We start from the raw sequence: 16,226 nt of genomic DNA, 5'->3' as shown, positions 1-16,226 counted from the left end.
GCGCACTGGGCGCGGAGGCTGCTTAAGATTCTCCCTCTCCCTCTGGCCCTCCCCACCTTAAAACAACAACAACAACAAAACACAGAACAGTAAACAAGATAACTTCTCTATCCTCACGTGACCCACAAAAGTCTTTATCTGTTTGTAGTTCTTCTGTCCATACCACACTCTTTCAAGAACGATAGTTTTACAGTGTAGTTTGTTGACGGATGTGCAGTCTGTCATAGTTCTCTATAATAATACCAACCGTTTATCACGGGTCTACTATGTGCCAGAAACGGATCTGGGCCTTGAAGACCAGCAGTGAATGAAATACGTCAAGCGTCTGCCCAAAAGCAGCTGACATTCTCGTGGGAAAGACGGGCCATCAGGGAGTAGACACTGAAGACAGAAAAATGTCAGCTGTGAAGAAATTAAGGCAGAAGACGGGAGAGAGTGTTGATGACTGAGCTTTTCCCCGGTTCCACCTGCCAAGTAGTCTGCCATACCTCCCTTTCATCCTCTTCCCTGGGTAAAGCTAAGGCGGACCTAATTGTAGATCTTCAGTTCTGCTCGCCCTCGTCCCTTTAACTCTTCTCTCGCTGGGGCCGAGTTTCTGGGTTTCATGAATCTTCAGCTCCACCACTCTGCCCCAGCCTCCCCCTGCCTCTGCCGAGGCATTTCCAATCTTCCAATATTTTGGCGGCTTCAGGCATTTGTAGATCATTCCCTCCACCTCGGGTCAGTCCAAGGTCCTTTGGTCTGCCCATCCCCATTCATTTCTCCCACCCTCCCACCTCCCCCTCCATTCTGCTTCTCCTGAGTGGGGCTCAGGATCTTTGTCCTGTCATCCTGTAACATGGGATCCCTTTGGTCACCCATGACCAAACGCCCCCTCTCCCTACCATCCTCCATCTCCCAGCTTCCTTAGACTAAAGAAGAAGCATTCACCATACTGGGGATTGCTGTCACTCAACCTCTTCACCCTTCCACTCCTACCCACCCCCCTAGTCTGCAGCTGCCCCCACCAAAGGTTTTGCAGGAGAAAGTGAGGACGGGTGTCACCTGCTGGGATCAGAGGTGCCTCTCTCACATGCAAATGACCTCAGTACTGAGATGTCTGAAGTGTAGGAGTAAATGCTGCTCAGTGGTGGAACCAAAGAGCTAGGCAAAGTTGACACCTTCCTCTTGTCCCTGCTCTCCTATCCCAGGTGACGGTCACAGGCCTGGCATCACTTATCAGTGCAGCTTAGGTCCGGGACTGGGAGGCAGGACAACTGGGTTCCAGTCCAAGTCCTGGAACCTGTTTCTTGAGCAAGTTCCTGCTTCAGTGTGGGCATTCAGGGATGTCATGTACAGTTATTAAGGTTGTGCACTGCCTAAGAGTACCACATCTAAGAAAGCTCTATTCACATAGTGGACATTGTAGATTTATATGTCTATTATGACAATGTCCTGATTCATGGAAATAAAGAGTCTTGAGGGAGGGAAGCCATTTTCTCATTTGCCCACAGAGATCTTATGGATTAGGATCCATGGGCCTCAGTTTCTCCAAATTTAATATGATCTCCGAGGCACCAGAAGAGCACACCTGTTCCAAGATTCTGAGATTTAAGCACCTATAATCCTAACATGCTAAGGGTCTAAAGTTTTAAGATTCCAGGATTCCCACATTTGGGTATTCTACTCCACACCTATACAGTCTCCCATGTGCTGGTTCTCACATTTTCATCTTTTCAGAATTTATGCATCCAGTGTTGAAACACAAGTCCGTCTCCTATATTTCTATCATACCTGGTTTCTAAAATCCCCATGTTCTTTGTCTTTCCGACCTTTGATTTTGGAAAAAATTCACGCCCACAGAAGGGCTGCAGAAATGGTTTGGTGAACCCTCATATCACCTTTGCCCAGAGTCACCAACTGTTCATTTGCTGTCCTGTTTGCCTTCACTCACCCTCCCTAATATATACTAGTATTAATCATTGTGGAGCTAGATGGGAACGGCTTGCAGACAGCATGACCACTCACCTATAAATACTTGAGTGTGCCCCTGCTAAGATTTATGACAGCCACCCCCCCAGTCACAATCTGACTGCCACACTCAGAAAATGTAATACCGAATCAATATTAATGCCCAGGCTGCGGTCCCTGTTTGTATCCCCCTCCCACCCCGCCCGTCGTCCCTGTAACATCTTGTGGCTGTGTTTTCCCTCCCTTCCTCTCTTCCAATCTGATCCGGACCCAAATGTTGCATTTCGTTGTCATGTCTCTTTAGAGTTCTTCAGTCTGGGTCCATCCCTCCGCTTCTCTAGGACTTTCGTGCCCCTGACACTTTTGAAGACAGGCTACTTAGTAGAACAACCCTCAGTTTGGGTTTGTCTGATGTGTCCTCGTGATTAAATTCAGGTGATGCACTTTTGGCCAGAATTCATGCAAGCGATGCAATGTTCTCCTTGGTCCATTATACCAGGAGGCCCATGACTCCCGCCTGTCCCACTACCAGTGATGTCCCTTTAACCATTTGGTAAAGTTGGTGCTAAAATCCCCACCTAAGCTAACATTTCTAACATCCCATAACTGTAGGATTCTAAGATTCTAATCTTTTTTTTAAAGATTTTATTTATTTATTTGAGAAAGAGAGAGAGCATGCGGTGGGAAAAACAGAGGGAGAGGGACAAGCAGACTCTGAGCGAGGATCCCAACATGGGGCTCGATCTCACAGCCCTGAAATCATGACCTGAGCTGAAACCAAGAGTGAGACACTTAACCCACTGAGCCACCCAGGCGCCCCTAAGATTCTAATCCGAATATGCAAATATCCCTAGCTGACTTGTGCTGAGTGCTTTTCTTGTCTTATAACTCAATCCTTGTAACACCGCCCGCCACGAGGTAGACACTGTTATTAGTTCCACTTTACAGAAGAGGAACCTGAGGTTCAGAGGGCCGTAGATCCTAACCGCAGAGATCACACAAGCCAAGAGAGCGGTGAGACTCTGCTCAGAGCAGGTGGGCTCACCGGCTGGGTGCCTCGGCTACCATGGACAGCGGCTCCAGGGAGGAAGGCTACAGCCATAGGGAGCTCCTTACCTGTCTCCTCCCAGTCTTATCATCTGGTTCTACCTCTTTGCCAGAACCTTGGGGTCTCTCTGACCCCCCCCCCCACACACACACAGCTGAAGTTTTTTGGGAGAACTGGAGCCCAGGACCTGTTTCTTATCAAATTGATCACAGTAATGACAGAGAACACTTATGGATCATATAACACCTTTCAGAAATGGGGTCACTGGCGCATTCTGGGATGGATTGGGAGGAGAAATTGTAGATTTTCAAGGTGCATTTACATCCCAGGGTCACTTTGATGCCTACAGCCCTGCCAGGAGCCCATCATTCCCTGTTCCCGCAAAGTTTCACTCTGACTACTCTGCCATCATTATCTCATTTCTTCCCCTGCCCCATTATAGAGCATCTCACATATGTTCAGAGACTTACACAACTGATGCTCATTTAGGCCTAAGCCAGCTCATATCCTTCCCCTCCTCAGAGGCCCGCCATGCTTCCCACCCTACTTGGAATAAGCACCAGATTCCCAGCTGGGGCCCCTGACATCTGCCCTTTTTCCTCTGTGATGTCATCTGCCTCATCTCCTTCCCCCCACCCTTGCTCCCTCCACTGGAGCCACACTTGCCTCCTCAAATACTCCAAGCTGCTCCTGCCTCAGGACATTAGCACTGGCTGTTCCCTTTGCCAGGGATACTTTTCCCCCAGATATCCTCCATATGGCTCCCTTCCTTACCTCCCTCAAGTCTCTGCTCAAACCTCACCCCTCAGAAAAGCTTTCTCTGACATTCTAACACAACATCTCACTCCCTACCCTCGTTCCTCTGTTTTCCTCTATTTTTCTCCATAACACCATCACTACCTGACATTTTATTATATGTTTGCTGTTTATCCATCTCTTTTTGAAAAATCTATTTATTTGAGAGAGAGAGAGAGTGAGAAAGAGAGAGCATGAGAGGGCGAGTGGGAGAGCAAGAAGCAACCTCCCCACTGAGCAGGGAGCCCACGCGGGGCTCTATCCTGGGACCCTGGGATCATGACCTGAGCCAAAGGCAGATGCTCAACTGACGGAGCCACCCAGGCGCCCCTCTGATCTGGTCTTGCTGCTGTTTCCCCAACACTAAGAATAGTGCCTAGCACACAACAGCTGTTCAGTAAATATTTGTTGAATGAATGGACCGTAATTAAATTATTAAATGTGTAATTGTCACCACGATATGGCTCTCCCACGGGCCTATGAATGTGGTGAGCCCTGTGAAGACAGGGCCTCGTCACCCTCTGTTCCCAGCACCACCCAGAACAGGGCACAGAGAAGATGCTCAGGGAGTCTTTGTTGAATGAATGAATGAATGAATGACCCCAAGTTAAGGAGTGTGGGCGTTCTCTTGAGCGTACTCAGGAGGACTCAAAGGTTTTCATCAGAAGTGTGAATAAGGTCAGCTCTGGGCCCCACATCCCTGCTAGTCCCAAGTGTGGCCCCTGTATCCTTCATGGGAGAGTCCACATCTGTGGGAGTGACTTAGAAATGCAATCTTGAAACCCAGAGCCGCTGAACCAGATCTGCATTTTAGCAAGACCTCCCAGGGGATCTGTGTGCCCATTAAGGTTGGAGAAGAGTGTTTATGGAATACTGCAGGCTCTCTCCACTCTGGGATTTTGCATGTGCTGTTCCCTCTGCCTGGAGCATTGCTGTCCACTAGAAACCCCCCCAGGAAGCCGGCACCGATCTCATCTTCAACATTATTTAATGCTGGCGTTCCTAATCCTCATGGGTTCCATGAGGGAGGGACCGACTCTGTCTTATTCCCCCTTTGCAGCCCCTTCCCTCCCACCCTCGGAAGCCCACCCTGATTCATCCTCAGTATTATTTACGTAATGCCTGTCCATCCTCATACTCGGGAGTTTTCGGTGGCGCTTTTCCCTTCTCCAGGAAGCATGCCCTGACTCCCCTCCTTCCCACAGAGGGGACCCACATACACCCCTTTCTTTCTCCCCCTCCCACCCCTCCCGCCGCAGTGAGGGCACGCTGGTGTTCAAGCCGGGCGAGACACAGAAGGAGTTGCGCATCGGCATTATCGACGACGACATCTTTGAGGAGGACGAACACTTCTTCGTGCGGCTGCTGAACCTGCGCGTGGGCGACGCGCAGGGCATGTTCGAGCCCGACGGCGGTGGGCGCCCCAAGGGACGGCTGGTGGCGCCATTGCTGGCCACCGTCACCATCCTGGACGACGACCACGCGGGCATCTTCTCCTTTCAGGACCGCCTGCTGCACGTGAGCGAGTGCATGGGCACCGTGGACGTGCGCGTCGTGCGCAGCTCGGGCGCGCGGGGAACCGTGCGCCTCCCGTACCGCACGGTGGACGGCACGGCGCGCGGCGGCGGCGTGCACTACGAGGACGCGTGCGGCGAGCTCGAGTTCGGCGACGACGAGACCATGTGAGCGCGCGGGGACGGGGACTCGGCGGAGAGATGGGGCGGGGCCGGAGACGTGGGCGCGGCCGACCAGTGGGCGAGCCGCAGGAGTGGGCGGGGTCGCGGGACGAGGGCCGGGCCTTGGCGGAGTTGGGGGGCGTGTCTCGCCTCGCGGTGGGCGGGGCCTGAGTGGTGAGGCGGGGCACGGCTCAGAGAGGGGGCGGGACAGGGGCGAGGCGGGAGTGACGGGGCGGGGCTAAGAGGAAGGGACTGGGCGTGGGAAGGGCGGGGGAGAAAGAGGCTGGTTTGAGGAGAGGAAGCTGGACCCGGGGAAGTAGGGCCAGGTGAGGAGAGAGAGGAGAAGAAGGAGGACAGAGGCCTGGGGAGAGGAGTGTAGAGGATTTAATTGTGGCTAGTGGGGATGGAATGTGGCCTGAGGAGAGGGGCCTCGTGGACAAGAGGGGAGGTTCCAATCGACATGGGGCGGCGCCTATGGAAATGCAGAAGCAGCAAGGCCTAAGCCGATGGATGGGGTCTGGGAAGGGACCCAAGGAGTTGGACAAGGAAGGCGGAAGAAAGCGGGACCTAAGGGGAGAGGGCGGAGCTTGGGGCGGGACTAGGGAAAGGGTGGAGCTTGTGGGTGGGAGGACACTTGAACCTGGGGAAATGGCCGGACACTTAAGGGGAATGTGGGCTAGGCTTTGGGAAGAGACCGAGTAGGACTGTGGGGGCCTGGGAAGGTAAGCGCAGGGCCAGAGAAGACACTGAAGACACTGGAAGACACTGGATTTGCGGAAGGTGGCGTGGGGTCTGGGGAAGTGCGCTGGATACAGACACACCCAACACACACGCTGGCACATGCGGAATCACTAAGCCACAGACACGCTCGCTAAAACACGGTGTCAGGGCTGGTCTCACGCCCAGACACCCGGCCACCCCCTTACACAGATGCCCGAGTATCCCCACTGTGTGCCTGCAGCCTCACGTCCCCCGCTGCCTGCCTGGGAGGCAGACGGCGCCTCCCCGCTTTGCCTGAGCCCTTCCGCCCCCGCACGCCCGTCTGTCTCCCTCCTCCTGCCGCCCACGCTCCTCCCACTGAGCACAGCCCCCGCCGCACTCCCTTCCCCCTCCTCCTCCTTGCCTCTGTACCTTGGCCTCGGCTCAGCTTCTCACTGCTCTCCCCGCCTCTCCATCCCTTCCTTCGTGTCTCGCTCCTGGCAATCTATCTCTGGGTCTCTGTTAATCTCTAGATCTAGGTCTTCAGTGTCTAGCTCTCTGACTCGGGTTATGTTTCAGTTACGGACTCTCCGTGCCTTTCCATCTCTTCTGTGTCTGGCTTGAGCTGAGAACTTGGGCTGAGGGCTGAGGGCACCATCCCAGACCCCATCTATCACATTCAAGAGGCAGAGGCAATGGGAAAAGTTGTCTTTCTGCTCATTCTGGTCCTTCCTGTAGTCTAACCCGTTTACCTCCTGCTGCTGCGACCCCACAGTCCCTCTCCTCCCCACACGGCTTCCCCAGGCTGGGACGCCCTCTGCTCACGCCCCCACCCACGTCCCCGCCCAAGCTTCCAGCTGTGGCTTCAGATGACAGAGAACAGGAGGCTAATTAGCGTTTAGGGAAACACATCCTTCCTCTCACGGGCAGGCGCTAATTAGAGGTGCTTGGAAGCAGCCCGGCTGGAGGGGCGGCCCCAGGCAGGATCAACACCGAGGTGGAGGAGAGCCGCCCAGAGACGGGGTGGTGGGGAGAGAATGGGGGAGAGACAGAGACAAGAAGATGAGAGATAGAGATGGAGAGACAGAGATGGAGTTAGAGAAAGACAGAAACTTTGATACAAAGGGAGAAGGAAACTGAAAAATTTGGGGAGAGAGGGCTCCAGGGAGATTGAAAGGCTATAATCCAGGAAGCCTGAAGGGAAGTGAGATGTGGGGAAGAAAGAGAGACCTTCTTCCTGAGAGAAACTCAGTGGGACTCAGGGAAGAAGAGGTCCTCTTGATGCGACAGAGAGAAGAGAGTTTGGGTCAGAGAGAAGCACAAGAGACAGGATACAAAGGAGACTGGTTCGAGATCAGTGGCTGCAGAGGGTGGGAGAGCGGGGTTTCCAGGAAACGGGAGGCAGGCATGAGGGTGACAGAGTGACAGACTGGGGAGAAAGACTGCTTCCTTTGATCTCAGGAAGTCCTGCCTTTGTCTAGCTCGAGTCCCTCTTGCTGTCCCCTGCCAGCTGGGTTTCTCCTCCCTGGGTCCCCTGAGGGCATGCCTGTCAGGGCGCCCGTCGGCACACGTGTCACTGCATGTCAGTCACCGCATGTCAGCAGATCATGGCGTGTCTGCGAGAGTGTGAGCGTCGGAGGTGTGTGTGTGTGTATCACCCTGTCTGTCAGCGTGCCACCGGGTCGGCAGCTGTCTGCGTGTCACAGTGTGTGAGGAGAATGTCTCCAGAGACCCTGCTTCTTGCCACGGCGTTCCAGCACCTTGGACAGCTCCCAGCCCGCTCCTGAGGTTGGGGGCGGCCATTTCTTTTCACCCACAGAAAATTTAAAATATCCTGAGACCAGGAGGGGATGAGGGTGGAGGTGGGCATATGTCCCCACATGACTGTCTTGTGTGCATCTGTCTCGGCATGGGTGTCGCTGTGTCCTGTGCCTCCGTTTGTTGAGATGGGTCCACTGAGAGACTGTATGATTGAGAGCCCCTTGCTTGAGTTGTGTTGACTTTGGCAATTCCATCCTATGGACACGGAGAGACAGAGATGGGGAGAAAAGAACACAGATAAAGAAAGGCAGAGAGCTGGGGGAGAGCCTGAGACAGAGAGGGTCAGAGATGGAGAAAGAGAGAGACTGAAGGGAATAAAAATAAACAGACACCAAAAGGCAGAATGAGGGAGATATAAGGAAGGAGAGTCTACATGGTACCACAGTGGGGCTCTGCAGGTTGGCGAAGTCGCGAGGCTGTGGTGGGGGTGTTGTGCTAACAGGCATCTGGTCTGTGAGATTTTGCCACTGCATAGGGAATGGCTGCGGGGTGCGATGGTGTGTGGGTGTGGGCGGTGTGATTGGCTGAGCTTCCTCTGCCGGGTGACTGTGTGGGCTGGGTGTTTGTGTTTCTGGGTTCTGGGGCCGGGCCTCGAGGTTCCTACAGCTGAAAGAGCTGTTAGTGGCAGGGCTGTGGGCCTTCTGGGGTTAGAGGGTCTTTGTGAGGGAGGGGGGTGGTTTATGTGCCTGGAGGGCACAAATAACTTCTGGCTGTTTCTCCCTAGTCACCCCCTGGGTTACCATAGCAGCGGGGATGCTGAGACAATCAGTTAGCACTCAGTTAACCCTCAGAAGTGGTCAGGACAGAGGGCAGGAAGCAGAGTGTCTCCTGAGCTGAAGGATTAGAGTTAACAAATGTTTCTGGAAGACACACTATGTGCCGGGCACTGTTCTAGGTATTGGAGATACAGAAAAGAATGTAAAGGAACAAGGGTCACTGCCCCGGTGGAACTTACATCTTAATGTGAAGAAGAAAATGGCAAACCATAAACAAACAAACAAACAAAACACACACACACACACACACACACATTAGGTGGTTTGTTAGAAGGTGATACAGAACAAAGAAGACATAGAGCAGATTAAGGGGGCCAGTGTGCTGGGGTCCGGGCAGGGCTGGATTTCAAAATTAAAGAAGGTGGTGGGAGGGAGCTTCAATGAGAAATTAATTTGAACAGAGATCCAGAGAAACTGAGGGAATGAGCTTGGGGAAGAGTGTTCTGGGTGGCCAGAACAGTCAGTGCAAAGGCCCTGAGGCACAAGCAGGCCTGGCATATTCAAAGAACAGTGAGGAGGCCAGTGCAGCTGGAGTGGGTGAGCAAGGGGGTGTGGGGCAGGGGGCCAGAAAGAGCCACATTGCATGGGGCCTTGTGGGCCACTGTAATGACTTTGGTTTTTATTTTGGCTAAGAGAGGAGCCATGTGAACATTTTGAGCAGAGGAAGGACCTACTCTAACTTTGGTTTTACCAGGATCCTTCAGGTTGTATTTAATAAACCTCAGCTTCCTTAGTTGTTTCCAGGCTTGTTTCTGTCAAGCAGGAATAATAGAGAGCCTTCCTGTGGAGGCAGTTGTGAGGATTAACTGAGATTAGGGACCCCGGGATGGAGGGCTGCTCAAAAAATGGGCCAGTGGGTGAGTTATCTGGGAACTTTGGGGAGGGGGCTTATGCTGGGTGCTCTTCCTCCCCCCCTCAGGAAAACTCTTCAGGTAAAGATAGTTGATGACGAGGAATATGAGAAAAAGGATAATTTCTTCATCGAGCTGGGCCAGCCGCAGTGGCTTAAGCGAGGGATTTCAGGTGAGGGGTGATGGGTGGGCTGTGGGAGAGGTAAGGGGTTCAGGGTGGGAGGACCCTTGGAGGCTCCATTAGTGGGTACTCCTTCAGGCTCATGGATCTGAGCTTCCCAGGGAAGCAATCTCACCTTCTCTCTGTCCTCTCTCTCTCCCCCCAGCTCTGCTGCTCAATCAAGGTGAGTGGTTGCCTCTGAGCTTTAATTGGAGGGGGGACACAGGAGGGAGGTCTCAGGGGAGGGTTCCAGTAGCTGGAGGCTACTCCTACAGGTCATATTTGAGGCAAGTTAGAAGTGAGATAAGGGCAGATTCAGGGCTGGGTGAGAGTTGGAACTGACCTCAGAGTTGGTAAGACCTTTTGAATTTGGAGTTACAATGGGGGGTTTGGAGGCCAAGATCATGGTTTTGCTTTGTTTTTGAGAGAGAGAGAGAGTATATGTTGGTAGGAGGGTCAGAGGGAAAGGGTGAGAGAGAATCTTGGGCAGGCTCCATGCCCAGTATAGAGCTCAGTGTGGGGCTTGATCTCATGACCCTGAGATCATGACCTGAGCTGAAATCAAGAGTCAGACACTCAACCGACTGAGCCACCAGGTGCCCCAAGATCGTGTTTTGTTTGTAGATAAGGTTGGGAGAATGGTATGGCAGGATCCCATCTGGGTTTATGGTGGGGTCAGATTAGAATTGGGGTCAGATTTAGGTCAAAGTCTAGGTTGGGGTTTAAGGTGACTTTGGGGGACTTACGGTTCACACGGGGGCCAGAGTCAGAGATTGGGGTGGGGGTGGAGGCAGTGGGTTGAAGATAAGGGACAGAGCAGTTTTGGAGCTGAGATCAGAATTAGGGTTTGGGGTTAGGACTCAGGTCAGACTAAAGATCATCTTAGGGTAAGTAGTAGGGGCTTCCATAACGAGTAGGCCCCAAATCCCAGCAGCTTAACACAGTAAAAGTCATTGCTGGCAGAGTTTTCTGAGAGTGTTCCTGGTGGAGGTGACTTTCCACTGAGAATTAGGGTTAAGTTGGTACTGGGCTTGGACCAAAGGACCAACATGCTTTGGGGAGATGAGCTGCGGCTGGGTCTGGGTCCAAGATCTGTACCAAAATTGGGAACCCCTTCTTTCCTCACCACCTCAGACACACTCAAGGATGTTTTTCAGAGCTTGGGTGATGATAATGATGACAGTGGTGATTTTAACAAAGGAAATACCCTTTGGGATTATTTATTGTGTAGCAGGTACTGTGTTAAGCACCACACAGAATAAACTTCTTAAACCCTCACAAGCACCCATGAGGTAGCTACTCTCTTTGTGCCTGTTTTACAGATACGAACACTGAGGCACAGAGAGTCCAAGGCATTGCCCAAGGTCACACAGCTTCTTCCATATGAAGCTCAGAGCCCACCAGCTGAACTTCATGGACCAACTGGGTCTTAGGCTGGGGAAGATGGTGGTCAGATGGGACACTGGGGCAGGCTGGGGGCGTACCACCAGGGAGGTTTCCCAGAGGACAGCAGACAGAGTTTTATTTCTCAGTGGGAACAGGTAGCAAGGGCATCATGGGCCCAGGGAGGTGGGCCGCCCTGGAGTCTAACCCCCATCCTTCATGCTGCAGGAGATGGAGACAGGAAGTTGACAGCCGAGGAAGAAGAGGCTCGGAGGATAGCGGAGATGGGCAAGCCAGTTCTTGGGGAAAACTGCCGGCTGGAGGTCATCATTGAGGAGTCATATGACTTTAAGGTGACTTTCTGGGGCCCCAGCTTCCTCGAGTCATTTCCTTGAGGAGGGTCCAGGAGGAATCAACTGTTGGGGTCACAAGGGAGGGGTGGCCAGGGGTCCAAGACCATCCTCCCATCCTTCTGTTAGCACCATGGACAGCAACATTCCCTTTCCCCTTCTTGCTATGAACCCGGCTGTGGGGGGTTGGGGACCCCTGAGCATGGGCTGTGAGCCTCAACCCCAGTGTTCTACAGGAAGCCTCAGGGGTGCCCTGAGGTGGCCATGAGCAATGATCTCTTCCCCATCCCTTCATCCTCAGAACACGGTGGATAAACTCATCAAGAAAACCAACTTGGCTTTGGTGATTGGGACTCATTCCTGGAGGGAACAGTTTTTAGAGGCCGTTACGGTGAGCGCAGGTAAGTGGGGAGGGAGGAAAAAGGAGAGGGAGAGAGGGATGGAGAGACAGGGGAATGGGGAGGGAAACAGAAAGAGGGATGAGAAGGACAACACGATAGAGAAGAGAAAAAACAAGAAAGAAAGAGATAGGGAAAGACAGAGGAAAAGATAAGGAATGGATACAAACAGGAGAGACGGACACACAAAGAGAGATGCACAGAGAACCACGGAGAAAGACAGAGACGTGGAGAGAGCACGAGAGATGTAGAGCGAAGTGCCTAAACTGCAGAAGGCCAGAGACAGAGAGACGGAGAGACATGCAGAGAAAGATCTCAGGACGGGTGGAGGGGGAGAGCTTCGGGCAGGAGCCGTCTGGCAAGGCTTTCTCATCAGACAGCCCCAGGGTGGGACCAGGTTACAAGTCTTGGCCTCCCCAGACAGCCTGGATTCCTCTGTTGCCATGGAGATGGTCACCAGGGCGCCCAGCTCTCTCCCACCTGCGCTGGTTTCCCTCCTTAGGTCTCGGGCGGGCCCACACTGCCCCCCTGTGGCCAGAGACACCATGACACTTGGATTCACAGACAATCCCGGAGACCAACACTGGCCCTTTGTGATACGTATTGGGGAAACTGAGGCCCAGAGGCAGAGGAGGGACTGGCCTGAAGTTCCACAAGGAATTCAGAAAGAGCTGAGATGGAGCTCAAGGCTTCTATCCCTTATACAACATCAGATTTCCTCCAGGGAGGCCTAACTGGTAGGAATTGAAAATACACCAGGAATTGTGGTTGTTCGGTGGGATCAAAAGAAACCAGGCTTCGGAGATGGAAAAGTACCAGATAGCAGAGCTGCAGACACCAGCTCAGAGGCCTAATAGAATCGAAGTGGTGTCTCTCTCTGAAGCCACATTCTTTCAGTATCTGTTTCAGAGGGATTTTCTGGATTCAGCCCTGTGTAGGATAGTGCTGGGGACAAAGAGATAACCATGACAGTTTGGGCCTTGTTCTCACAGAGCTCACAGTCCAGCAGGGGAGACAGTGACAACCCAGAGTGGGTGGGGCTGGGACAGGGGATCCAATGTGGCTGTGGGAGCCCAGATAGGGTGCTGACCCAGCCTGAAGGTCAGGGAGGGCTCCCTGCAGGAGGAGGCTTCTGAGCTGAGTCTTCAAATTGGAATAGGAGTTAGCCAGGAGAGGGAGGAGACAGGGAGGTGTTCTAGGCAGAGGGAAACTGAGAGTCTGGAAGTCAGCAGGGTCATGGCGCAGTTTGCAGGGGAAAGTGGGGTGACTAATTTCAGGCACAAAGAAGCAGCTGGCGGTGGGCAGAGTCAGGACTGTGCAGGTCCTCACGGGCCACAGTAGGGAGCTTGGGGAGAGTCACAGAGTCATTTCAGTGCATGGGGGCCCGCAGAGCATTCTCAGTGGGGGAAGCTCTGGGAGTCTGTGGAAGGAAGAAGGAGAGGCTGGTGTGGGGTGTGACAATGTGGTGAGGAACTGAACCTCCCATTCAAAAAAGCTGGGAGTCACAGCCCTCCCTCCGGGCTTAGTGAAGAGGAGAAGGCGTGAGATGGTGGTCACGGAGAGCCAACGTGAGTCACCCAGTGGGTCTGTAGAAAGCAACAGATGAGATCAGAGGAAAGAGTCGGAGGAAGGGGAAACCAGACCAGTAATAAGTAATCATCCTGATGGTGACAGCGATGACGAGGACCATGGAGTGCCCGGCAGCGGGGAAGTCCATTTCCTATATGACCTCATTTAACCGATGTTCCCCAAGTATCTGGCTCGGTGTTTGATCATTTTACACTTTGTTCAACAAATGCCTTTCGATCCTTGAGGCTCTGCGGAGAAGGGCGGTTCTCACCTCCTTGGAGGATGAATCGTGTTCCGTCTGGCACATAGAGGTGCTTCTGTCTTACATCCTTTCCGTCCCTGCGTGAACTATAAGCTCTTTGCAGGACAGCCTTGGTTTGCAGCATCTGTGACTCTCCCCAGGCACTAGAAGGGGCTTTCAACATTAACCATCACACTGGAGGTGGGCCATGCTGCACGCAGAGTTCTTTCTGGGGCCCTCCTCCGGAGGCTCAGAGAGGTTAGAACCCTGATTCAAGATCACACAGCAGCTTCAGGGTTTGACACCAGAGAGGTAGCCCCAGAGCCACAGACATAACCACGAGGCTCCCTCCACGAGAAAGGCTGAAGAAGATGGGAAAGGCCAGAGAAGTAAGCAGAGCCTGCACGTTCTCAGATGCCAAGCGCAGGAGTGTGGGCCTGGGTATAAGGGCAGTAGGAAACCAAGGCAGGATCTGCAGCAGGGCAGGAAAAGCCCCCAAGAGATGCAATGATAGCATCTTCCTTCCCTCCCAAGAGTGTGTTCTCCCCACTCTGACTTTGGCCACTTCTCACTGTAGCCAATTAGAAATGCATTCAGCGGCAAACACCAGAAAACTCAATCACGGTGGCTTGTGCACGCTAGAGTTTCTTTTTCTCACAGAACAAAGAAATCTGGAGGAGGCGATAAAGAGTTGGCAGCTCAGTAACATCCTTAAATGCCCAGGCTCCTTCTTTATTTTTCTCTCCCACTTTCAGCAGTTTGCCCTCATGATTGCAAGATGGCTGCCACACCTCCAGGTGTCAAGTTCACATTCCAGGCAGGCAGAAAGAGGAAGCAGGGAAGCAAGGAGGGTTACACTCTTCCTTATCGGCATCCTTCCATCTGTAGTGCTTGGCCACTCGAGTCGCTCACTACTGCTCATTCATCGTTTTATGCTTCTCAGTTTAGGGCAAAGTAGACAAAACATAGCATCTGTGCTTTCCTGTTACAAATCGAAAGCAGGTGAAATTCCATCACAGTGCGTGACACACACAACTGTAACAGTGAGTGAGGCATCCTGGACGAGGTTCAGCCAAACAGATCCGTAACACTGTGCCCGTGTCAGGAAAGCTGGAGCCTTCCAGAAACCCTCTGTTTAGGTCTCATTGCCAGACTGGGTCATATGGCCCCTGCTGCAAGGGATTGTGGGAAAGCAAGTATTCAGCTGAGGACAGGACTGCCACTAGCTGCAAGGAGTTCCGGGAAAGTGAGTATTTTATCTGAGGACCCAGCTGTTGCTAGTCTGAGCGGATTCTGGGAACGTGAATAATGTTAGCTGGGTGTCTGGCATGCTCTAGCTGCAAAGGATTCTGGGACAGCAAGTACCATTAGCTGAGTATGTGGCTACGGTTAAATGCAGTGAATCAGAGGAAGTCATTATTTGTAGCTACAGAAATGCCTGTCTGTAGATGGTAGCTGAAAAGCCTTCTGAGAAAAAGACTCTTTTTTTAGCTAGGGAAGTGGCCACCTCTAGCAGCAAGGGATCCTAGCAAACCTGATATTTTTAGTCTGGCACACAGCCTCTAGCTTCAAGGGATTCTGGAAAAGTGAGTATTTTTTTTTTCCTGGGCCCGTGTATTCTCCTAGCTGCAAGGGATTCTGCGAAAGCGGTTAGTTTCGTGGAATTCACTGCCTGGAATTTGCCCCAAATGGGAGGGGTCTGCAGGCAAGAAAGAAGGAGGCATGGGTGTGTGCCCCAGCTGGGTCGTGTGCCCACAGGGGACGAGGAGGAGGAGGAGGACGGGTCCCGGGAGGAACGGCTGCCTTCCTGCTTTGACTACGTCATGCACTTCCTGACGGTGTTCTGGAAGGTGCTATTTGCCTGTGTACCCCCCACTGAGTACTGCCACGGCTGGGCCTGCTTCGGCGTCTGCATCCTGGTCATCGGTCTGCTCACCGCGCTCATCGGGGACCTGGCCTCCCACTTTGGCTGCACCGTTGGCCTCAAGGACTCTGTCAACGCTGTAGTCTTCGTGGCCCTGGGGACCTCCATCCCCGGTAACCCCCTGGGAAACTGCATGTCTGGGGAGAGTCTCAGAGACGTCAGACAGTAGAACCTAAAAGAAAGGTTCTGCAGATATCAGGGGGTGGGATGGAACCCATCACACGGAACCCATATGGTGAGCCCCACAGAGATATGATGGTGGGTTCCATAGAAAGGAGGAGGCGGGGCATTGTAGGGAAAGGTAAGAGAGGGGTCCCACAGAAATAAGGTGGGGACTTCATAGGTACCATTCAGTGGGTACCATAGAAACAAAATGTTAATGACTTTCCCCTGGAGAAACCACGTGGAAGATTCTATCCAATCATATTGGTGGGCATGACAGGAACAAGGCCAATGAGTGTCAAAGCTTTAACTAAGATGAGAGGGCAGAGTCACAACCAGACGTCGGAGGCCATGGAAATAAGACAGTGGAGCCTCAAAGACTGTAGTGTGTGTCCCATGGAAACACAAAGGCCATGAGCCCCT

At 52.8% G+C, this 16,226-nt stretch overlaps 1 protein-coding gene across 1 annotated transcript in view; it reads left to right on the top strand.

Moving 5' to 3' along the window:
- SLC8A2 (solute carrier family 8 member A2) overlaps positions 1–16,226 on the top strand; it is a 30,211-nt gene that overhangs the window by 10,937 nt on the left and 3,048 nt on the right. Inside the window, exons 4-9 of the mRNA XM_047712376.1 lie at positions 5,053–5,475; positions 9,685–9,788; positions 9,943–9,960; positions 11,388–11,512; positions 11,811–11,910; positions 15,476–15,754. Of these exons, the coding sequence (XP_047568332.1) occupies positions 5,053–5,475; positions 9,685–9,788; positions 9,943–9,960; positions 11,388–11,512; positions 11,811–11,910; positions 15,476–15,754 (1,049 nt within the window). The remainder of the gene's footprint in view (positions 1–5,052; positions 5,476–9,684; positions 9,789–9,942; positions 9,961–11,387; positions 11,513–11,810; positions 11,911–15,475; positions 15,755–16,226) is intronic.

The sequence above is a fragment of the Lutra lutra genome, chromosome 17 (assembly GCF_902655055.1).
Source record: "Lutra lutra chromosome 17, mLutLut1.2, whole genome shotgun sequence".
NCBI lineage: Eukaryota > Metazoa > Chordata > Mammalia > Carnivora > Mustelidae > Lutra > Lutra lutra.
The sequence above is the reverse complement of the archived record's forward strand: the minus strand, read 5'-3'. Positions and strand labels throughout refer to the sequence as shown.